We start from the raw sequence: 23,553 nt of genomic DNA on the forward strand, positions 1-23,553 counted from the left end.
ATTTTCATGGAAATTTAATTAGAACTTGAGTTCTGAGTTATGGACTTACCCTTTTGCTTCTAGATCAGGTGTCTATGTGTTTTACATAATTGATTAAACTTTATATTTGCTACTTTAAAAAAAAATACTGAGTGCATGAAGCAAGGGAGGGAGGAGTAAGACAGGCAAGGAGCAGACCATGTGGGGTCTTACAGGCTCGGGAAAGGAGTTTGGACGTTACTCTTAATGCAATAGGCCACTGGAAGGATTTAAGCAGAGGAATTACATAACCATATTTTTTTGGTATCCATGTGAACAACAGATTTTGTAGAGGAGGCAAGATTGGCAGCAGGGAGACTTGTGACAAGGTTGTAGCCTTTTTCCAGAGGTGACAAGATAGAGGGTGGGCAGGGCAGTAGGGGTGGGGAGAGAGCTATGCATTCTAGATATGTTTTAAGTATAAAAGATTATGTGTAGATTAGAGGTGATTTTATGTACTGGAAGGTACGATTTTATTGAGCATCTTCAATGTTCTGTGCATGAAGAAACGATATAAATTTGACCTCATTAACATTTTTTGAGGAAGGTACTCTTGAGACAAGAATAGAATTCTATCAGTAATAGTATGACAATGAAAGTACAAAACAATGTAACAATGATCTTTTGCTTTATCTCTACTGCTTACATTTCATAAACATTTAATCATTTAACAAAGTGTGTATTCATGTTTTTACTGTTGTATATTCATCCAAATGAATGCACATTTTTCAACATGAACTGCATTTCTAAGTTTGAAGGGGGTTCAAGCTGTGGACCTCAGCTGCATAGGCCAGGAGGAATGGAACTTCTTTCTGGTATGGGTCTGTGAAACCCATGCCAATAACCATGGAGCACGTTGATTGTGAACACAAAGTGCAAGGGTGATGTTTGCATTTTGGACCAGACAAATAGTTCATTTCCATTGTCCCGTATTTTTCCAAAACATTAAAAAAAAATTTTTTTTAATGTTTATTTTTGAGAGAGAGAAAGAGCATGAATGGGGGAGGTGCAGAGAGAGAGAGGGAGACACAGAATCTGAAGCAGGCTCCAAGCTCTGAGCTCTCAGCACAGAGCCCAACACGGGGCTGGAACTCATAAAAGCACAAGATCGTGACCTGAGCTGAAGTTGGATGTTTAACCGACTGAGCCACCCAGGCGCCCCATTTAAAAAAAAATTTTTTTTAATGTTTACAAAATATTTTAAGAATGGGTTCCTCTTATAATAAAACACTTTAAAAAATGTAACAGTTAACTTGGGGTGTTCCTTTTTCTTTCACATGCTTGTAAATAGCCGAATCTTTCTTGTTTTTATATCAAATACTTAGAAGTAGTTTATAGTAGGCTCCAATTTCACACCCATGGTTTGTAATCAGGAGGGAAAAAAAATTAGGAGGGAAAAAAAATTAGGAGGGAGAATCAGGAGAAAGGGTGAAGAAAGTCAAGAAGCGGAGAAAGGGGGAACTCAGCAAAGGAGGGCTGTTTGCAAGTAACTTCCCTAAAGACTTCCCAGCCACCTCCCTGGTTTTCCACAGCCTCTCTGGTCCTTTAGAACGTTTTCTCCTTAGAAGTAGAGGAGTGGGGAGGGGTCTTGTTACAATACAAATCCTGTCCATCCTCTGGTTCAACACACTTCAACAGCTCCCAGTCCTCTGCAGAATTAAATCCCAAATCTTTTAACTTAGCCCAGTTTGGTATCTTTTGGCGCTCCAGCTACCCAGCCTGGCATCTTCCAGGTTTTGAAGGGCGGAGCCTAGTTCTTTCTTGCCTCAGGGCCCGCTACTCGTCCCCACTCCAGCTTTTCACCGTTTTTTTTCTTCCTGGGACTCCGCCTCCCATTTTTTCCTCTGTCCTGTTCATTATTTTGTAGCACTTATTTCTGTGATTAGAAATCCATTCAGGTGCATTCACATCTATTATCCAAAAGTTGGACCCTCATCCCTCGCAGCAGTCAGGCCTGGTCAGTCAGCTCCTGCAGGGTTCCCAACTCATTGCCCTGTGCCCGCCACACAGTAAGTATCTATTGGTGACTGGTGTTTAGGTCAGTAAGTGAGTCATCGCAAACAGCGGCTGAATTAGAAGAGTGCTCAACGCAGAGAAAGGGGCTCCTGAGGTCTTTCTGGGCACTGAAGCCCCGGTCGCCCACCCAAGCCCCGCAGGAATGCCGTAGACTCACAACCGCCAGTGATTGGGGAACCGCTTCCGGCAAGGTTGTCCGCTGGCACAACCTCACCCAACTCCTAGTCCCCTGTAACCCGGCCTCTCCTTTAGGCGGCGCTGCAGGCCACAGCAGCCGAGTTAAGCGCAAGGCATTGCGGGATTTGTAGTTTTTGTGGGCGCTTACCCAGGGCGCTTGCGCACTACAGAGGCGCGCCTCTCGCCTCCCCCCGCCCCCCACCCCCCGGCCGCCGTATTAGGATTCCAGGTCCTTGCGAAGGGCGGTCAGGAGACGGCGTTGCAACCGAATACGCCTCTATAGTCGGCCGGGGATTAGCCGGGTGGGAGTAAGAATCTGTTCTGCGTGGGCCATAGCGGCGCCCAGGAAAGCGGCTGGAATTATCACGCCCCCGCTCCGGAAGTGAGCAGCTTCAGGCGTGGTGCATTGTGGGGGGCGTAGTCCTCCTTCCCGGGCGGTCCTTCGCGGCGTCCCCGGGGCCGACTCTGGAGCGCAGGCGGGCGGCCGGGTGGGTGGCGCGGCGCGGGCCGGCGGGAAGCGTATTCTGGGCACGGGGCGCCGGGCCAGGCCGGCTGCGCCGGGCGGCATTAGTGGGAAGCCGCCTAAAGACCCGCCCGGCGCCGCCCGTCGAGGGGGCGGGCGGCGGCAGACCGACCGGGCCGTCGAAGGGCTTAGAAGGCCGGTGGGCAGGGCCGAGGCGGGCCGCGCGGCGCAGCCATGCCAGGCTTTACGTGCTGCGTGCCGGGCTGCTACAACAACTCACACCGGGACAAGGCGCTGCACTTCTACACGTTTCCCAAGGACGCTGAACTGCGGCGTCTCTGGCTCAAGAACGTGTCCCGCGCTGGCGTCAGTGGGTGCTTCTCCACCTTTCAGCCCACCACGGGCCACCGTCTCTGCAGCGTCCACTTCCAGGGCGGCCGCAAGACCTACACGGTGCGCGTCCCTACCATTTTCCCGCTGCGTGGCGTCAACGAGCGCAAAGTAGCACGCAGACCCGCCGGGGCTGCAGCCGCTCGCCGCAGGCAGCAGCAACAACAACAGCAGCAGCAACAACAGCAGCAGCAGCAGCAGCAACAGCCACCGCCGCAGCAGCAGTCGTCGCCGTCAGCCTCCACTGCCCAGGCCTCCCAGTTGCAGCCGAACCTGGTGTCTGCCTCTGCTGCTGTGCTCCTCACCCTTCAGGCCGCTGTAGACAGCAGCCAGGCTCCGGGGTCCGTGCCCCCAGCGCCCACCACTCCCACAGGCGAAGACGTGAAACCCATCGACCTGACCGTGCAAGTGGAGTTCGCCGCCGCCGAGGGCGCAGCCGCCGCAGCCGCCGCGTCGGAGCTAGAGGCTGCTACAGCAGGGCTGGAGGCCGCAGAGTGCCCTATGGGTCCCCAGTTGGTGGTGGTGGGTGAAGAGGGCTTCCCTGATACTGGCTCCGACCACTCATACTCGTTGTCGTCAGGCACCACGGAGGAGGAGCTCCTGCGCAAGCTGAACGAGCAGCGGGACATCCTGGCGCTGATGGAGGTGAAGATGAAGGAAATGAAAGGCAGCATCCGCCACCTGCGTCTCACTGAGGCCAAGCTACGAGAAGAACTCCGCGAGAAGGATCGGCTGCTGGCCATGGCTGTCATCCGAAAGAAGCACGGAATGTGAACGCCCCCCCCCCCCCTTTGGCTTGCTGGACTCCCGGACCTAGAGAGACCTTAGGCCGCTGCTGGTGAACTCCCCTATATTCCTGGGACACTGGTTGACAGTACTGAAGCTTAGGGCAGCTGGACTCTTTTGCTGGTGACCTGACACCCTCTCTTGTTTTCTCCTGAAGCAAGGTCCTGAAGTTTGGGACCTCAGACTCTGCACGGGTGACACCAGCATTTATGACTTTGTCCCCCATTCTTCACCTCACCCCCTGTTTATGTTGCAGGTTCTGGTTAAGCAGAGGCTTCAGAACCACTGAACTTGAAACTTAACCCCTCAGAATGCAGGTCGGCTGCCCAAGGACTATGGGTTTAGGAAGACAACACCTTGAGGTTGGCCAGCATTGGGACAACTCTTCCGTGTGTAGTGATAAGAGATCCAAGTAACATCAGTTCTCCTTTTCCTGCTTTTCCTTCCCAGGTGCAGACTGTGATTCTGATGGGAACTGTGCCTCTGCCTATTTAGGACCTCTCTCCCCAGGAGGCCATCTACAAGGGGATCTAGGTGACCTGCTGTTGAAGATCCAGCTTGCCAGGGACTTAGGTTTATCTTGTTATGTTTGCTACTGGTTACAAATTCTATTTTCTGTACAATTAGTCAGACTAAAGTTTTCACTGTGTTTGTTTGGCAAAACGAATTAAACAGAAAGTAAGGTTTTAATTTGGGTTTCGCCATTTTATTTTGATAAAGACTCATTTAAGTATTCCTGAAACATGGGGAAATAGGCCTCCCAACAGGCCTCTGCCCTAGGTCTCAAGGACCAGGCTGATCCTGAGAGTAGAAATGCTTCACTGACTATGTTTCTCCATAAAGGGGCCCTGAGCACATGTTCTTACAGAGTTCCTGGCCCAGCTCACTCCAGAGTTTGGAAACTGCACCAAATGGTCCCAGTTTGTCAGTGGATTGGGAGAAGGAGCAACTGAGAACTAAACCGACTGTGACCCCTCACTTCTCTTGAGGGTTTTGAATTCTTCATGATTTTAAGCTGGGGTTGAATTTCACTCACCATTTTAGCCCTGACACTTAGTACAGCGTCTGGCACACATGGGCTTGCAGTTACTTAAGTCAGTGAAGACCACAGCTGGAGCCAGCCATGGCTCCTGCAGGCATAACTCTTATACAGATACCTTGGCCCTGGTACACTTTCAGTGTGGAGGAATTGGGATTTGTGACCCGGTGATTCATTTTCTTGGCTGTTTTTATTCTTCTTTAGATGGGAGATTACAGGAGTGAGGTGATGTTTTTATCCATAGGTCCAAGTAATTTAGCTCAAAGCCAATAGGGAAAGGCAAATATCTTTAAAGCTAGCCTTATTTACTGTAGGTATTTGGGCACAAATGGACACTTCTTGGGCTCCATAAAACATGACCCCCTTCTCTGTTACTTTAGAAAAAGCCACTTCCCTGGGGACTTCCGTTTATCTGTGAACTGCAATGACAAATGTTTCTCTAGTCTCTGCTCTCGGCCCCTTGGCACTGACTTGAGAAACAAACAAGTCTCTGGTGGGGAGGAGGGGTGGAATACAGGTTGTGCAGGTGCCTGGTTGGGGAAGGAACTGGTTCTCTGCCTTCCTAGGGTTAGTTCCAACTAATCATAAATAAGGTGGTGGAAGCACAGCATTCCCCTTCGTGCACGGCTACTGAACCAGTCTCTCACATGTCCCCCGTCTCCACTAGGGTTGAGAGCTTTCCTAGGCTCAGTCTATGTCCTTTAGTGTATCTTAGCTCCTATTTGTTGAAGGGACTTAACACTTTCTACTTTGGCTGACTTGGACCTCTCAGCAGCACTCCCAGGATAGGTGAGGGCCAGGCTCTGGCCAGGACTGTGGTGTCTGGAGGTTATGTGCACACAGCCTATCCAGTGTTTTAGCTTTTAGGGGGAGGGGGCTTGACAGCTTAACAAGGGAGGTCCCAGATGCACACAAGCAGGACAATGCAGAGTTTTCACTGGATGAGTAAGAAGCATCTAGTCAGGCAAATTAGTACAGACCTGGGATTTAATAAACAGAAGCTCGGCCTGGGTTTACCAGCCATCCCCAAGAAGCGAATATGTGTGTGTGTGGGTATTGGTGAAGGTGCAAAACTTATGGAAGAATAGGAATACTGAGTCTTGGCAGGAGGGAACGCATGGAACTGCCAGGAAAATATTTTCCTTACCTGTGGTTCACCTGGGTTAGCTGCACAGCATTTACCCAACAGCCCTGACTTAGAAACAGGCCTTACTTTAAATGTTTGTATTGCCCAGGAAACGACGAAAATAAGTGATGAAAGGGCAATGGGTGGGAAGGAAATTATTGACAATCTGGTCACTTAAATCCTGGGGAAAGTTTGGGTGAGCCAGTTCTTTTCTCGTTAATAAAAATTAAACCCTTCGGGGCCCCGCCTGCTGCAAAAAATAAAATAAAACGAACAACAGCAACAACAACAAAAAAAAACCCACCGTATGACTAGGTTTTGAAGACCCGAACTGTACAAGATTACTCTTTGTCTCCAGCTGAGCCCCACTTGAGCATTTGAGTCTCCAGCCGAAGGAAAAGCCTCGACTGCTCGAAACCAGCTTTGGGCCGGGCTGGGCGCATGAACGTTGGGACAGCAGAAACTATGGCTTTTGCCCTGGCTAGCTTTAGAGAACCGCTCCGAAGAGTCGAAGTAGTGGCCAGAGCACCGAAGAGGAGGGGAGTTCGGGAGCGGAAACAGCCCAGGGGCCCAGGGAGGGGCGGCTAGGCCTGCTTGGGGCCTGGCCAGGCACGGAGGCGGGGCCCACTCCAAAAGACCGCGCAACTTGGGCGGGGCCAGACCAGCTGGGACCTGGCGACAACTGAGCCCTGACCCTTGCCTGGCGCCAACCTCGGGTGTTCCAGAGGCTTCCGCTAGACCACAATTCTCAGGGGCTCGCCCTGGCAGCCTCCCTCCCTGGCTTAGCCTCACCTCCCGCGCTGAGGGCTGTGTCTGGTCCCCAGCGCATAGCACACTGGGAACTGTAGTTTTCTCCTGGCGCACCTACGCCAGAAAGGAGGTCGGGGGAACTGCGTTTCCCAGAGTGCAGGGGGGTGGCGAGGGAAGGCAGGGGGGAAGGGACAGTCGGTCGCAGACCGCGCTGGGTTGCCGCCGCCGCCGCCGCCGCTGCCGCCATCGTGCCAGCCCCTCGGGTGAGTGTCGGGGCTAGCGCGCCGGGGCGGGGGCTAGGCCGCTAGAGCCGCGCTCTGGGCCGCCTGGAGCCTCCGCTACCAGTCTCCGGGCGCCCCCCCCCACCCCCACCGGCGGCCCAAAGCCGCGCGGGGACGGGGCCATGTGTCGCGCGCGGCTCCGCCTCCCGCCGGTCCTCTGAGGCGGCGGCCGAGGGGAACACAGAGACAGGCGCCTATCCGGCAGTGTGGTGCCTATAGCGGGTGCAGCGGACTGCGCTGTGGCCAGGCCTTTTTTTCTCTGGTCCAGACCACCCGGATGGGGCTCTCCGGGCCCCGCCCCGTCTGGCCTAGCCCGGCCTGCCCGAGTCCCGTAAGCTCTGCAGGCAGGCTAGCGGGACGACCCCAGCCCCACGTCCTGCCACCCGCCAGCGAAGGATCCGGGGATGGGCAAGCGCCACCCGGCCCGCTCCGGAGTCAGCATTGGGTAAGGGCGCTTTCCTGCCGCAGCCCGGGATTAGGGCTCCCATCCGTTTCCCGACCATAGCAAGGCTAGGATATAGGTGAACGCTGCTCCCCTGCTTGTCTGCACGTTGGGAGTGCACAAAACCTAACTCCCACTCTGTGGAACTCATGCGTAGGTTCCTGCGTGGAGAGTAGGGTCAGGGAATCTGGAGCGAGAGGGTTCCATGTGGGACTTAACCCTCCTCCAGCCTTGGAGGATTTGGCCTGATGCGAGGAAGCGGCTCTGGACTGGTAGGCTCAGACCCCGCCCTTCTATCAGAGACCAGGCCTCAGCTGTGGGTGGGTTGGCCGGCTGTGTTAGTGGAGGAGGGGAGGAAAAAGCCTAGGAGGTGAGGTTGGATATGAGAGCCCCCAACACGTTATTAGACCTGCTCCAGTGCATTCTAATCCTCACATCTGCCCTTTCCAGTCATTTGCCCTCTTCCCCAGAGGAGAATGATTCCGTAAGGTTGGTGGTGATAAGGTTGGATTTAATGGAGGGGAAAGTAGGATTCAGACCTGAAGTCCATAAGCCCAGTGCCAAATAAGAGACTGGGCTTGAGGTGACATTGGCGGTGAGCACATTTGGGCCGCGGGGCTCAGATTCAGATTCTGGGGCTCTTCTGAAGCGTGGGTGGGAGAACTAGAGTTGAAAGTTGCAGAAAGTCAGGCTTCTCTCACATGCTTGCTCACTTCTCACCAGGTGGAGTAACCTGTTTACAGGCAGGAGGCTGGTTGAACCTTGAGAAATTGCCTTCATTGATGAATCCAATGACCCCCTTGAGTCCTGGGAGAAGAGGAGTATCTAGCCTTAGAGTAGTCTTCTGACAGGCTTTGTAAAGGTATTTCTGATTGAGTGATGATATATTAAGAGACCAGTCCAGAGAGGACCATGGGATTTTGGGAAGAGACAGCTTGTCGAGTCTTGATTCCTCTGACCCAGTATAGCTTCTGAGCTATAGTTTTTGTGAGGATTAAAGAAGCAGCTACGTCTCCGTAGGCCTGGCCTCAGCAGCAAGCAGATCTCTTAAGAAAGTTGAGTTAGGCCCATGATGCAGGAAGCCAACACCGCTGGACTTTTCTTTTTTTTTTCCTTGAGTATTTCCCCGGGTGATATTTTTCTGGTCATTGGGCTCTAGCTTTGGCAGTTTTTCTGCAGTTGAATTGCTTTGTCTAGTCATTCTCCCTGATTAAGGAGAACAGGCAAAGATCTGTCCTGATCTCCTGATTCCCTTCCCTCTGTACTCAAACCTCCTAGTCCACATGCTGGCCCATAAACATGTGGAAGTCAGGTTCATTCAGCAAGCTCAGGAGAGGTCTGGTTTGCTAGTGGACATGGGCAAGAAGAAGGGACTGCCCTAAGAACATACACAGGATCCCTCTGATAGAATCTCTTAGTACTAGAGACAGCTGTTTCAAGACCCTCTGAAGATTGTCAGGATTCCTTTTGTCTAGGACACAGGTTTCACGTGAGGTAGGCTTACTGCTATGGATCAGTTTGCACATTCCAAGGCCCTAAGTGACTTTATGATAATGGTTTTCTTCAGGGTCAAAAAGATACCATTGCTTCTTGAAGATTACCCAGTAGGAGGAAGAATTCCGGTTTCTCCCTCATTCCAATCCTAGAAGTTTTCTATAACTTCTGTGTCTGGGCTTAACTAGCCATTACCCGGCATCCTGACCCCCAGAAGTCCTTGATCTTTCTGGAATTTGGCAGGCCATCTGTATCTCAGAGATAAGAAGAGAATCCTGAGATTCTCCAGAATCTGTCTGCACCTTCTATTCACGTAGGGCTGACTTGGAAGTGGAGTTTGGCATGAAGCAGTCGAGATGTGGCTGCATAATCATGGGGGCAGGGTGTGAGGATGCCTAGGTTCTCAACTCTAAACTAGGTCCTTTAGTGACATAGAGTGCACTTCTCCTTTTTTTTTTTAAGTTTTTATTTATTTTGAGAGAGAAAGAGCACGCATGTGTGCAGATGGAGGGGCAGAGAGAGAGGGAGAGAAAGAATCCCAAGCAGGTTCCACTCTCAGCATGACTCGAGGCTGTATCTCATGACTGCAAGATCATGACCTGAGCTGATGTCAAGAATCGGATGCCTAGCCAACTGAACTATCCAGGAGCCCCTGCACCTCTCCTCTCTGAGCCACATCTCACTTTAAAAAAAAAAAAAATTGTTTATTTTTGAGAGAGAGACAGTGCATGCAAGTACAAGTGGGGGAGGGGCAGAGAGAGAGGGAGACACAGAATCTGAAGCAGGCTCCAGGCTCTGGGCTGTCAGCACAGACCCTGATGCGGGGCTTGAACCCATGAACCGTGAGATCATGACCTGAGCCAAAGTTGGACACTTAACCGACTGAGCCACCCAGGTGCCCCTGAGCCATATCTCACTTTATTCCGCTGTCTAATTTTAGAACTGGAAGACACCTTATATTAAAATATTCTAGGATTCCTCTACTGGAACATTAGTATCTTTCTTGGAACTTTCTTTTCCTTTCTCACCAATGATTAGTATTATTCAGCAACCATTCTTTGGCCCTTTTTGTGTAATAGGCTCTGAGCTGAAACTGAAGGTAGCAAAATGAGCCCTACCCAGTCCTGGTGCTGGGGAAAGGAGGAAATGTTACTATTACATACTTAGGGCTAACGTTACTATTATGTACTTAGGGTCTTTTGGCACAGAAGAAGGGGCTAGAGCACAGATGAAGAAAGGCTGTTAGTGAGCCTACTCTCCTCTCTGCTTCCAGCAGGAACCGTAGAGCAAGGCATTCTTCCACTGGTGGGTGCAGGAAGGTCTGGGGTCCCTTGAGCAATGCTGTCACCACTCCAGATTGCTGTGGCTTTTGGGTCTAGCTGCTGTCTTCTACAGCCTGCTTCTCTGTCCCAGGGGTCTCTGCTGGGCATTCTCCCACTGTCTGGGACTCTCACCAGCATTTTGTGGTCTTCCCATTCCCTGAGTGGAGCCTGGGTGTGTGGCTTCTGCCCCTTTCAGTAAGACCCTCTCAGGTCACTTTTTTTCAAATGCCCAGTGCTCCTGAATGGTACCCATGAGGACATCTGCCCAGAGTGAGAAACAGAGCTGCCCACCCCCCAGAGATAAAAGGGAATAGTCCTTTTGGAGAGAGGGGATCCAAAAACGTTTCCGCAGGATGGACATTGAAAGTTGAGCAGGATTTCTAAAGAGCAGGGGTTGAACTGAACCTCCTCATGGAGATTTTTTTTTTATTTAATTTTTGCTGATGGGCCCTCTGAGAATGTGTATTTGAGGTTGGATTTGAATTGGCTATCCCTTCCCTGGCTTTGAGACTTTCTTGCTTTGACCATATGTGATAAGAATTCCTGAATCGCTCCCTGAGGGAGTCAGCAGTGTGTGGTTTATCCCTGGAGTGACTTCCAGGCCCACGTGATATGATCATTTTGGTCAGCATCCTGGGCACCAGGTTTGTGTGGCATCATCCTCCTTCTCATCCTGTCAGCTAGAATGTGTCTTCCTAGGAAGAATCCTTTGTGCAGGTCTGGCTGTGACTGTGGAAGTGTCTTAGTGGCCAGGGAAGAACACTGGAGGGCTGGGGGTGGCCCTGCTCACTGGTCCTGGGTCTCCCACCACCACCTGACCTGCTATGGCTTTCTTTCACTGCCCTGGGTCTTACTCCTTATCTGTTTGTGGTACCTGCTATGTGCCGACTCCCTAAGTCCCTAGAGTGGAGAGGAGCTACCCCTGAGAAGGAGAACCTCCTCCTCATGAGAGTGGTATTTTTGAGGTGCCTGGGAACTCAGGACTGTTTGCTTCAGTAAACTGAGGAAATTCTGGGATGTTTTTTTCTTTTTTCTTTCTCTTTCCTTCTTTCTTTCTCTCTTTCTTTAATGTTTATTTATTTTTGAGAGAAAGAGTGAGAGGGAAAGAGAGAGGGAAACAGAGGATCCAAAGCAGGCTCCACGCTCACAGCATAGAGCCCGATGTGGGGCTCGAACTCATGAACTGCGAGATCATGGCCTGAGCTGAAGTTGAACCCTCAACCGACTGAGCCACCCAGGCACCCCTGGAATGTGTTTCTTAAAGCCTCTGATACTTCAGAGCCACTGGGTCTCACCAGGGCAGAGACTGCTGCCCCCTGGAGTGATGTCTGTGTGTAGAGACATTGGTTCCATTTGCAGAGGTGGTTTTACACCCAGGCGAACGCAAGTACTCACTTGTCCCTATGGTATAGTCCTACTTTGACCAGTTGAGCATGCACTGAGGGTCTTTCTGTACTGAGGGGAATGGAATTTGTCGATTTCAGAGGGCAAGAAAAGGCCTGGGCTCCATTCCTCAGCACTTCATTTGTTACCTCTACACTTTATGCTACTTGACATTGGCTCACAGCTGTTCTAGTCCAAGCCAGTTTTGTGGATATCTTAATGCTGGCTATGCCAGCGGTCCTATGTAGTCTTGAATTTTTACCTCTTGGAGTCCTGGTTTCTGCATCTATAAAATGATGGTAATCATACTAGCTTTGCAGCTGTGAGGCTCAAATGAGAGAACACATGTAACTGTTTTTTTTTACGTTTATTTTTTTTATTTTTGAAAGAGAGACAGACCGTGAGTGGGGGAGGGGCAGAGAGCTAGAGAGACACAGAATCCGAAGCAGGCTCCAGGCTCTGAGCTGTCAGCACAGAGCCTGACATGGAGCTCAAACCTACAAACTGTGAGACCATGACCTGAGCTGAAGTTGGACGCTCAACTGACTGAGACACCCAGGCGCCCTCACATGTAACTGTTTTGCTTACAGAAGAAGTCATTCCATTCAGCACTCCGGAGACTCCGTGTTCATCCCTTTATTCCTCTGCTCACCTCAGTCTCAGAGTGTCATGGCAGTATTAGCCAGGCATGGTGGTAGCAGACCATGGGGGTGGTCACTTAGGGGCTTTAGGCCCAACTGGGGAGCCAAGTCCATGTATACTTGACAAGTAAGTTCATGGCCTGGGGTTCAGTTCATGGATGGGAGCTGTCTAGGACAGGGTCCCTAGAAATCTCTGGGTCATGTGGGAAAGGGAGGCTACTTAGGGTCTGAGTAAGTACAGAGCAGAGGGACCAGAATGCAGATCTCAGGAATTAGCTTCTGGGCCGGCCAGGGTATCTTGAAGGTTCTGGATCCCTCCTCCAGGCCAAAGAGGAGGAAAAGGCCCTCACTGGAGGCACTTAGGCCTTAGGGGTCTGCCCCAGGAAAGGGTTCTGTCCTGGCCAGCCATTCCAGCACTAGACCTTGGCTGATTTCTCTCCAGACTTCAGGCAGGGGAATGGTGGACTAGGCAGTTGGGAGTCCTGGATTGAGGCTGTTCCATGGTGTGGTATCTTTGCAGGAGGCTGAGGTAACCACCTTCTTTCTAGTTCTTGACCTCAGTGTTCACTTAGGACCTGACTGACTCCTTGCAGCTGGGTCTTCCTTTATACCCTCAGTTGATTACCCCTAACATCCCCAATTACTGGTGAGGAAACAGGGTCAAAGGGTCATACAACAAGGGAGAGGAGGAATAGGCTAGAGGCCAAGCCTTTGAGGGTGTGGTTGTGTGCCTGCTGTTGAGCCACAGCTGACCTTCTTTCAGGTGACCAGGGCTTTGGGAATAAGTGAGGGGGTTGGGCCAAGCCCTCCAATAGACAGATGACTGGGTAGTTGACAAAGGACTGTTTCCTGATGACTTAGACAGAAGGCGCAGGTAGAGAGGAGGTGGGCCACTTAAATTCGGCAGGGTTCACCCAGAATTTGCTCCTCCTCCAGAGAAGGAGAGCTGGGCCAGGCACCATGGCAACAGGGATGCCCGGGTCAGGGAGACAGATCATAAACAAATATGTTAAGTGTGACAATCTCATTCAGTGATAAGTGCTAAGAAAACAATACTAGATGGTGAAATGAGTGACCAGTTACTTTAGACTGAACGGACAGAGAAGGTGTCTGTGAGGAGGTGACATTTGAGCTGACACATATGTGACAAGGAGCAGACAAATGAAGATCCAGGGAGAATAGTGATCTGGGTAGAAGGATCAACAGTTGCAAAGCTCTTGGGTGAGAACAGGCTCAGCATGTTCCAGGAACAGGGACATGCCCAGACTGGCAGTAGAGGAGGGGCGAGGGGTGGGTTGGGTGGCAGATGAGGTTGGACAGCCAGGAGGGCAGGTCACCCAGGGGCCTTGAAGGCAGTCTAAGTGGTTGAGACTGTCAGTGGAGAATGGGAGGGAAGTCACTGGAGGGCCATAGGATGTATGAGAGTAAAGGCCACGGTTGATGCTGACTTCAAGGATCCCCCTAGAAGCTTGGTGTATCTGCTGACATGCCCTGCAGGCCTTGGTGATGGGTGCTCAAAAAAAGACAAACATGGGTCTTTCTCTGTATCAGTCTGGAGTTTGGAACATCCTCTTCCCCATCACTCTCCTGCCCCCAGCCCTGCCCCAGGTCCAGCTAGGCCAGGATCTCTGACTTGCTGAGATGGTAGAACTGGGCTGTGACTTTGCACGTTTGGGAAAACTGTGAGATCATCCCCCATGAAAACGCCTTTTGTTTGGGTTTGGTGTGGAAGTCTGCCTGGTGCCTTTGTTTGGAGGCAGAAGCCCTGGTTCAGGCCTGTCTTGCCCTCTCTGAGAAAGTCAAGGTTAGAGGTCAGGGCTTCAGTGCTATGTGCCCAGGAGCACCTCTCTCACTGGGTGGTCTACTCATTTTTACCTCCAATCTATTGTCTCTGGGAGTCCTGGCTCTGGAGTCCACTAAACCTGGTTCCATCTAGTTCCACCACCCATTAGGCTTATGGCCTTGAACAAGTTAGCTAACCTTTCTGAGCTTCATTTTGCTTATCTCTAATGTGGGAATCAAGTCATAGGGTGTTAGGACCAAATGCATGTAAAGCCTTTAGCACACGTCTATACCTAATACGTACTAGTAAAAATGAGATGTTTTCAGGTAGACACTGCTATTTAAGTTTTGTCACTGGAGGGGCGCCTGGGTGGCTCAGTCAGTTGAGCGTCCGACTTCGGCTCAGGTCATGATCTCACAGTTCATGGGTTCGAGCCCCGCGTCTGGCTCTGTGCTGACAGCTCAGAGCCCGGAGCCTGCTTCCGATTCTGTGTCTCCCTCTCTCTCTGCCCCTCCCCCACTCACACTCTGTCTCTCTCCTTCAAAAATAAAAAAAAACTTTAAAAAAAATTTAAAAAGTTTTGTCACTGGAAACACTGACCCAGAATTTGAAGATAAAAATGAAAATTTTCTGTTGTCTAATGGGGTCTTCTGGGCAAAAGATTTTTTTTTTTTTTTTTTTTTTTGGGCAAAAGATTTTAACCTGGGATCTTTGACAGCCTCAGGGAGTCTGAACAATCTGAAATTATTCGCAAGGCTGGGACATCCCTACCTCTGTGCAAATTTATTGGGAGAGGGTCACAGTTTTTGAGACATTCTTAGAGGGTCTTTGCACCCACAGAGACCTAAAGGTCAGTGAAGGCTGATGCTCAGTGGGCGAGAGGTCATCGAGGTCATTTCTGCTCCTCGAGGAGCCTGGCCTCACTCAGCCTGCGGACTGTTGGGGTGAAGCAGGAGATGGCGTGGTCAGCGGTCCTCTTGGAAGAACTGTAGGAGAAGCCGTCATGAAGGTCAGTCCCCAACCTGATATGAGGCTGCTTCTGAGCCTTGGCATTTTTCTTTTTAGACTGTTCTTTCTGCAGTATATGTATTAGAATCAAGGTCAGGGCTTGCTGGCCATCCTGGGGAACATCCTCCCAGCTTGGCCCAGACCCATCCCTGTGTTGCTTGGGATGAGGGGGGGGACTTTGCTCCCTGCTTCTTTTTCTGGATGCAGGAATGCTGCCTCCCAGCCAAGAGTTGAAAGCTTTATGGGAGATTTGGAGTCAAACTGTAAATCCTGTAGTTTGCTGAGCCACACTTTGTGCTAAGGGATTGGGGTGGGATGGAGTGGGTGTGGCAGGAACCACACTGGAATCCTCCCAGCCCAGAGCCATAATGTTTAGGCAGAGGAGTGAGCCCTGGCTGTGTTAATATGGTTTTGCACATGGGGTTGGGGTCAACATATGAGTCTGGGAAGGAGGACCCAAATAGATGGAATCTGAGGGAAGAGTAGGAACTTGACCAGACAGATGAGAGGAGGGAGGACATCCCAGTAGGGGGACTCATAGGGTGAGGGTGGGGCAAAAATCAGTGAGCAAGCACTGAGTGAGTTCTGTTCTATTTGTGTGTGAGCTGGATGGAGGTAGGACAGAATGCTAGGGAGACAGGGACAGGTATGGATGCACATCTGTGGAGTTTCAAGATTTAATCCAAAGGTGAGGCTGTTGTACAGAAGAGACATGGCCAGCTTTGTGGTTTAGAGCTCAGGGGCACATATTTAGCAGAAAGAAAGCGCTGACTTCAACCAGAGGACCCAGTATAAGCCCTGATGTACTAGATGGACTTGGGGCAAGACATATCACTAAACCTCAGTTTTCCCACCTGTAAAGTGGGATGACAATGGAATCTGACCACATGGCTACCATGATCAGTACCTGGAAATAAACATATCAGGGTCAAACAGGCCAAGAACAAGGTTGGTATTGGCTTCAGGGACCCTATTTGGAAAAGGCCTCAGTCTACATAGTTTTGAAGGTTCCTTCTCACACTTTCTGGTACCCCCAAGCAGTCTCATTCTTTAGGAAAACACACTTTGCCCTGCCCCACTGGACCAAAGTGTCTTTCTGTCCCTTTATCTGTCCACTCTCTTCACTCCACCACTACTTCTGCCAAGTAGTTTTTGTATTGGCAAGTTAACATACCTTAAGAACAATATTGAAAAAGGAGACACACACCCCCCCCCCCCATACTTCCTCTGCATCACTGTCCTACCACATGGCACCACTTTTCTTGTCTTTGGGTCAGCTTTTACTTAGCCTTATTTTCCCTTACCCTCCATCTCCAGCTTTCCTGTTCCCTGCCCTTATCTCTTTCCTTGTGCCCAGACACATACTTATGCTTTTTCTTCTGATCGGCATACTCTTTCTCCAAGACCTTCCCTGAGGACTGCCCAACCTTGCTGAAGACAGAGGGAGAGATGGCCCTTACCCATTCTTCTAGCTTTCCCTCTGCCCCAGAGCTCTTGGGGTAGGATACCATGGGGCTGGACCACAGTGAATGAGCCAAACGTAGTGAATATTAGGTTGGAAGAGGCAGAGATTCGAGATGCAGCAGAGATGGCCGGGAGTGGGGGGGTAGCTACAGTCTAGCCCCTTGGAAATGTGACCATGACAGCAGCTAAGACTAGCTTTTGACCCTATGCTTTTCCCACAAGTTGATTTGTTTCTTGGCAGAGTATAAACTGGGACACACCTTGTATTCCTGTGTAGCAGGCGTGCCTGGGTCCAGTCTTTCTCTTCTGCTTGTTTTAGACTTTTCTTGGACATTTCTTAGTCATCTTAGCACTGAGCTCCTATTTTTAGTGCCACCACCTCCTATGGGACCTAAAATAAAGCTGGCTCATCTTCCTGGCCCCTCATTGGCTGAAGTATTGGTCATAGGCTGGGAGATTGGCTGGATTGGGACTAAGCCACTGGCCCTCTACATTATCTATCCCGGCTGGCTCCTCTGGCCTTGGGTGAGGTCATAGGGACTAGAGTGAACTAGCAGGTTCCCTTGGTGAGGCTTCACAACCACTGGCAACATCAGGGTTCCACCCCCTTACAGAGGAGGGAGATAAGGCCCTTCTTGGGGCAATGACTTGCATCAGGTCCCACCACTGTTAATGGTTGTCTGCCATTAACAGACACAACGCAACTCCTCACTGCTTTGGTTCAGAGTCCTGTTGTCAGAAGATGGGGAGGTAGTCAGACACAACTGCAGAACAACATACAAGTCTGCCATTGTGGTATCCTTCAGTGAGATGTGGGCTTCCTATCTGGGAGGGGCCTAGCAAAGCCAGAGTGGCTCTCGTCTACGGCTTGAGTTTTCCTTCTAGCAACCCTTGGAGCTGTGATGTCTATAGCTGGGAGGGGGTCTCCCCACCCCCCCCTCAAAGACCAGAGAAGGGCAGCCCCTTCCAACGGAGGCAGTGCTGGGATGGGGAGTGTGAAGAGATGATCGCCTCTGTTTCTCTTCCCAAAACCCCTCAGTATTACTCTCTGATTCTTTGAATTCATGTTCCCATCTCTGAAGTGGGTAGGGGTAACCCTGTCATGAAGAAATGAATAGATGTTACCTGTGCTCAAAGAAGTAAACAGCTCCCCTAAGACTAAAATGGAGGATCACTTGCTGTTTTATTGCAAGTGGGGACTTGAGGAGACATCTCCCCCCACTCTCACTGGGTCTTCTTCCGCCTCTTGATATAGCCCTGGGGCAATGTTGATGGGACTAAGGACATTACACAGATATCTGTAATTTCTGACCTGCAAAGTGGGAAGAACAGATTGTTGAGAGAATTAAATGAAAACATGTGGGGAGAGTGTGTGTCATTAGCTCCTTCTTAAAGCCCCACCCCCCATTGGGCATTGAAGGGCTTGCTCTGACTGTCCTGGCTCCACCCTCCGCACCTATCCTATGTGCTCCACATCCCGGGAGCCCCTTTGTTTCATTAGCCAGAGCTCCTCAAAGGAGAGTCTGAGTCTGGTCCACCTCTGGGCTCCCTGCACTGGTCTGTATTGGGAGGGGCCTCCTACCAATTCCCCAGGACCTCTCTATAACAGACCTCACCAAAAGACTCCCTCCTCGAGGAGGCCAGGAGGGGTAGGGGTCAGTGAAGAAACCGCAGCTGGCTACCTCCTGTTCCCTTGGTACCAACACTTCCCTCCATGTCTTGCTGATCTTGCAGGTCTCAGTGAGGCCGGGTGACGCTCCAGAATGGGAGACAAGCCAATTTGGGAGCAGATTGGATCCAGCTTCATTCAACATTACTACCAGTTATTTGATAACGACAGAACCCAACTAGGCGCAATTTATGTAAGTCTCCAGCTCTAGGGCCTGAACAGGATCCCCAAGGGATCAATTCAGATGTTGGGTCAGTGTGTCCAGTTCACAAGTTCTAGCAGCCCTTACCGGATTTGGCTATACTCTTCTATCTAAGCTTCTGTCTGTGGCACAAGGGGCCTGAGGCTTAGCCCAACTACCTGGTCTACACGTTCCCTTCTGTCATCTTCCATAAGAGTAGGGATCCTGTATCCTTGGCAGGTTGTTATGGGCTTGCCATTCCATGGTCCTGAGAGTGCCTCTGGTTCCAGATTGGGCAGCAGCAGACAGATGCTAGGGCTCATGGTGCTTTCTGGAAGTGGCAGGTGTGAGCATCATCAATGCAAAACTGAGTTCTCCTGGAGGTCTTAGGTCCAAGTTTCCTTTTGAGGGCCAAACACCCCTGAATGCTCATGGTAAACAAATGGGGTTAGCCCAGGGAGACTGGTGTGTCTTTAACTCTTCTAGGCAGGCACTTGCTATTTTAATGATCATGTATACCAAGAGCTACTTGTATTTGACCCTGCCAGGACTCAGTCACAGTAATGTGATTGATCAGGCCATTTCTAGCAGGTCTGTCCAGAATGGAAATGATAGGAGTCATCCAGCATAGCCTGAGAACCTGACTGGGCTGTGGGCAAAGCTCTCTGTGTCTCCAGAAACTCGGGGTCAAGTCTGAAGAAAAGAAAGGGATCTTACCAGTGGAAAGCCAAATCCAGTAAATGCATTATTTGGTTGTCATCATAGAGAGTTTTAAAAACTTGAACTGATATGACTCTGGGATCCTGGCACTTCTGTTTTATTTGCTTCTTAAAATCAATGAAAGCAGCCCTGACCCAGAGAAGAGAGCATGGTCCTAAAAGAATGCTTTATGTATGTCATTTTGTATAATCATCAGCATATGTCTCTTTTAAAGATCAGAAAATAGAAAAATATGTAACTTGCCAAATATTATAGCTGGTAAGTAGCAAAGGCAGTTTTGAGTTCTGCCCCTGAAGTCTATGGCAGGAAAAATATGGAGGGGAGGGGACGAAACTAGTGGGTTGCATGTTGATGTAGGGAGGGTCCCAGGCTAGGCCTTGGGAGGCCTTGTCAGCCTCCATTCTTCCCTCACCTCATGGGTGTCCTTATGGGAGTGGCCTCAGTAGAATTCAGCCTGAGCTCTAGAGATGGTAATTGAACATAGAATGTTTCCAAGTTATTTCTCATGGGCTTCTCTAGTACTGGTGGTGACTGACCAAATAGCAGGATGACTTTTGGCTGAGCCTTGACCACATAATAGGCAGCCTAGGGCTCATGCATATCAGAGGCCATATAACTTCTTTGTTTTTGTTTTTTAGTTTATTTACTTATTTTGAGAGAAAGAGAGAGAGAGAGAGAGAGAGAGCGAGCGGGGAGGGACAGAGAGAGAAGAGAGGGAATCCCAAGCAGGCTCCATGCTATCAGCTCAAAGCCCGACACAGGGGTCTAGCTCATGAATTGTGAGATCATGACCTGACCTGAAGTCAAGAGTCAGACACCTAACCAACTGAGCCACCCAGATGCCCCCAGGGGGCATATAACTTCTTGAATAAAAACCAGGAATTGAACTTACTAAATAGGTTTGTATTTTGTTAGCTTTTCAGAGCCTGGGCTCTGGGAAGATAGGGTGTAATTAAAGAGGTTGTTAGCAGTGTAAAGTATGGAAACTACCTTCAGTTCCCTTCTTTATAGATAGGGTAATTGAGTTTTGGACTCATTTTTCCAAACAAGGTCCTTTTCAGGGACTCAGAGATATATTCCTTTTTCTCTGAGGCCCTGACCCCATGTTTTCTGGTTTTCAGATTGACGCATCATGCCTTACGTGGGAAGGACAGCAGTTCCAGGGGAAAGCTGCCATTGTGGAGAAGTTGTCTGTAAGTAAAGGCCAGGGTCATGCTGCAAGCAGCTACTTCCCTGCCTTGCTGGCCACAGCCCATCACCCCCTCTTTCTTTTGCAGAGCCTTCCGTTCCAGAAAATCCAGCACAGCATCACGGCGCAGGACCATCAGCCCACGCCAGATAGCTGCATCATCAGCATGGTTGTGGGCCAGCTCAAGGTAGTAGTGCTGGTAGGGAGGAGTGGGCAGGCAGAGGAGAGCCCTGCACGCCTGCCTTCCCTGTGATGTGACCTGCTTATCAAGGGACACTCTGTCTAGAGCTATATAATTCAATACAACAACCACTAGTCACATTTTTAAATTATATTTCAATTTTAATGGCAATTTTTAAATTGCATTAATTAAAATGAAAGTTAAAGTGGAGTTCCTCAGCCAAACTAAGTATATTTCAAGTGCTTATAGTCAGTCACTGTGACTTCCTATTGGACAGTGCAGACACAGACTGATTCTGTTGTTACAGAAAGTACTATTGGAGAGTACAGGTTTAGAGCCTTTCTGGAAAAGGGACAAGAGGTATAGGAGCAGGGTGGGGTTGTGGTGCTAAGCTACTGGGCCTTCATACTGCCCTGAGGTATAGGTGGGCTTTCTGTCGGCAGCTGGTCCTAGATGGGCCAGCTGGGTGCTGAGTTGCAATCCCTTGCTGGAGTCCATGTTGCCACTTCCTGAGCTGGCTACTGGCTCCGCCACCTGCTGAGCAAAGCAGATTCCTGGAACTCCTGCTTCTGTTTGCATTCTCCTTTCCTCTTCCAAGACCTATCCTCTTCAAAGCCTTCAGCTCCTCAGTCCCCCAAGAACCCTCATGGGAACTCCTACCTGTTGTGCTCCAGCAGACTGAAGCCAGATTTTTAATTTCCGAAAAGCTTCTCCTCCTTTCCAAAGCAGGACAGGTTGGCTGCCCGTTGACCAGGTTCCAGTCTCCTGGACCCGTGTCACGGTGGGACTCTGAATAATAGGCCCACATGGCCTTCTCCGTAGGTTAGGTGGGGCCTTCTGGGTTAAATAAAAGGGCAGAAAGAGGGGCCCCATAGGCCTCTGCCATGGGCCCAGAAGGACCTGCCTTGTGGCCTGGACTTTCCTGTCAGTTTTTTCCTGCCTGTCCAACATGCCCTGCCCAGAGTTTGTATTCAGATAGGCCGTTGGGAGTGAAGAGGTCTTTTCAGGGGGCTCGGTGCCTATTTTCCAGGATAGGGTCAGTAAGCATGGCCCATTTCCCACTTGGCTTCAGGTTCATTCTGCTGTTTCTGTCCCAACTCAAGAGTCCCTAAAAGACTGATTTGCCTAATTGCTGATGATAATTCCCAGAAACCCCAGCAATGTTAGAGATAGCACTGGTTAACTGGGCTCCTACCTTAACTATGCTTCATCCTGATCTTCTGCAGTTTGGCTGGAGGTGTCTTGCCTTTTTTTTTTTTTTCATCACAAATGTTATATATGACATGACAGGAAACATCACCAGGTGACATTGCTTCGTTTTTGCTCTTTGTTTTGCTCTTTGTTAGAGCTGTGATTACAGTGTGAACTCCATTTTGAGTCTTTTCTCACCTACTTGGCCACAGTCAGTATTAACAGTAGTTTCTCTTAATTGGACTAACTGGTGTAATCAGACGCTAAGATTATTTAGGTTTTAGGTACTGTAAGTTATGCGGTGAGCACTACAGAACTCTTTCAAATTGATCACTGCTTAGAGACATGGGCTCAGAGGCAGGTGTGTTTTCTGCTCTCTTACGGTGGCTAATTGGTGATGTATTCTACAGTTTAAGTGCATGTAACAGTGAGAACTGCCATCTGTAGCCCCTATGTGCCCAGTGCCATGTTTTGTACATTATATCAATTCACATTCATAAATACACTTTGGCTATACTGGGATTTGAGTCCAAGACTGTAGGGCCTGATCTCAAAGTCAGCATTTTTTGTCCTGTTCCCTTGCCACTAAACTCCCTTCCTGTTCCTTGGCCTACTTACTGAATCATTTTTTTTCTCCTCACAGGCTGATGAAGACCCCATCATGGGGTTCCACCAGATGTTCCTATTAAAGAACATCAACGATGCTTGGGTTTGCACCAATGACATGTTCAGGCTTGCCCTGCACAACTTCGGCTGACCTCCTCCCAGCCAGGCACTCATGCTGTTTCCTCCTCCCTCCTCTCCCCAATATTATTCACACTCCTCCAGATGCTCCAAATATCATACACAAATGAGCAGGGCCGCGGTGGGAGCGGGCGCAGTGCGCTGCTGCTACTGGGGTATTGTGCATGATGTTTGGACGCTAGACTAGTTGCATCTGACAGGAGAAGTTTGTGTTGTACCAGCGCATGCCTTGGAAAGACTTAAGTAATGCAAAAGGTTGTTTTTGTTTTGTTTTGTTTTGTTTTTTGTTTTTTAATCTACTGACAAGTTGCTCTAGTAACCCAAAGAAGTGAAGGAGAAAGCAGCTGCCTCACCGCCCAGATATTGATTTGTTCGGATGTTTCAATGCCTCATGATACAATAAAACCACAAAAATTTTCTTAACAGTTTAAATCGTTTTAATGAGTTTAATAGTTGGCTGGGCATCAATAACTACCGTGCCCCATTGTCTCTCTCATGTCTCACCTTCCCACCTCTCCCCCCAACTCAGCAATACATGTTACAAAGAGAAACTGCTGAAGCAGCATTCCCAGATAGCTTCTCTCAGAAGCCTTTAGGGCATAGTATGCCCCACCTCAGCCCACCTGGTCCTGGAAAACTGAGCTGCAGACAGCTTGGGTCTGGCCTGAAGCTTCCCTTGCACTGAAGCCTTTGCAGTCACTTCTGACAACTCCTACATTGGGTAGGTCAGGGCTCTGGTAATAGAGATGATCTAGAATCCCACTGAAAAAATGACTCATCAAGCTCAGGAGCTCTGGGCTGAGGGCTCAGCAAAACTACCCTGTATAAAATGAGCAAAGGTTTGAGGGAGAATATCCTGTTCTACCCCCAGAACAGTCAGGATCACATCCAGGGGGCCCCATAAACCCCAAGCCAAGCAGAGGGCAGCTCCAGTTTTGTATCCAGTTTTGGATATCCTTGCCCAGAGGTGAGTGCCCAGAACAGTCAGCCTCCATTTGCCTGCAGAGTGCAGAGCCAGGCCCAGTTGGGCTGGGGTACAGATCTAGAGCTATGAAACTAGGCAGTCTGAGACTGAGGGATTTGTGCTTTGGGACT

At 49.9% G+C, this 23,553-nt stretch overlaps 2 protein-coding genes across 4 annotated transcripts; both read left to right on the top strand.

The window, feature by feature from the left end:
• The first annotated feature begins 2,457 nt into the window (after window positions 1-2,457).
• THAP11 (THAP domain containing 11) lies at window positions 2,458-4,540 on the top strand. The gene has a single exon (XM_053906571.1). The coding sequence runs from the start codon at window positions 2,909-2,911 to the stop codon at window positions 3,836-3,838; it is 930 nt and encodes a 309-aa protein (XP_053762546.1). The 5' UTR covers window positions 2,458-2,908; the 3' UTR covers window positions 3,839-4,540.
• A 2,361-nt stretch (window positions 4,541-6,901) lies between these two features.
• On the top strand, window positions 6,902-22,890 carry NUTF2 (nuclear transport factor 2). Of its 3 annotated transcripts, XM_019455549.2 has the most exons (6): window positions 6,927-7,028; window positions 14,952-15,120; window positions 18,318-18,445; window positions 20,275-20,346; window positions 20,431-20,529; window positions 22,358-22,890. In XM_019455549.2, exons 3-6 carry the CDS (start codon window positions 18,347-18,349, stop codon window positions 22,469-22,471), a joined length of 384 nt encoding a protein of 127 aa, XP_019311094.1. In that variant the 5' UTR covers window positions 6,927-7,028; window positions 14,952-15,120; window positions 18,318-18,346; the 3' UTR covers window positions 22,472-22,890. The 3 variants fall into 3 exon arrangements, with proteins under 3 accessions (XP_019311093.1, XP_019311094.1, XP_019311096.1); XM_019455548.2 differs by lacking the exon at window positions 14,952-15,120 and having other exon boundaries at window positions 6,902-7,028; XM_019455551.1 differs by lacking the exons at window positions 6,927-7,028; window positions 14,952-15,120 and adding an exon at window positions 7,122-7,491.
• Window positions 22,891-23,553: the final 663 nt, after the last annotated feature.

Source organism: Panthera pardus, unplaced genomic scaffold, assembly GCF_024362965.1.
Source record: "Panthera pardus isolate Hobbes unplaced genomic scaffold, ASM2436296v1 HiC_scaffold_19, whole genome shotgun sequence".
Classification (NCBI taxonomy): domain Eukaryota; kingdom Metazoa; phylum Chordata; class Mammalia; order Carnivora; family Felidae; genus Panthera; species Panthera pardus.

What these genes read in the sequence shown, in the direction of transcription:
- THAP11 (XM_053906571.1), top strand. Translation starts at nt 2,909, where the DNA reads ATGCCAGGCTTTACGTGCTGCGTGCCGGGCTGCTACAACAACTCACAC.
- NUTF2 (XM_019455548.2), top strand. Translation starts at nt 18,347, where the DNA reads ATGGGAGACAAGCCAATTTGGGAGCAGATTGGATCCAGCTTCATTCAA. An exon ending in CCCAACTAGGCGCAATTTAT is followed by an intron (nt 18,446 to 20,274) that starts GTAAGTCTCCAG and finishes TCTGGTTTTCAG; the next exon opens with ATTGACGCATCATGCCTTAC. An exon ending in CCATTGTGGAGAAGTTGTCT is followed by an intron (nt 20,347 to 20,430) that starts GTAAGTAAAGGC and finishes TTTCTTTTGCAG; the next exon opens with AGCCTTCCGTTCCAGAAAAT.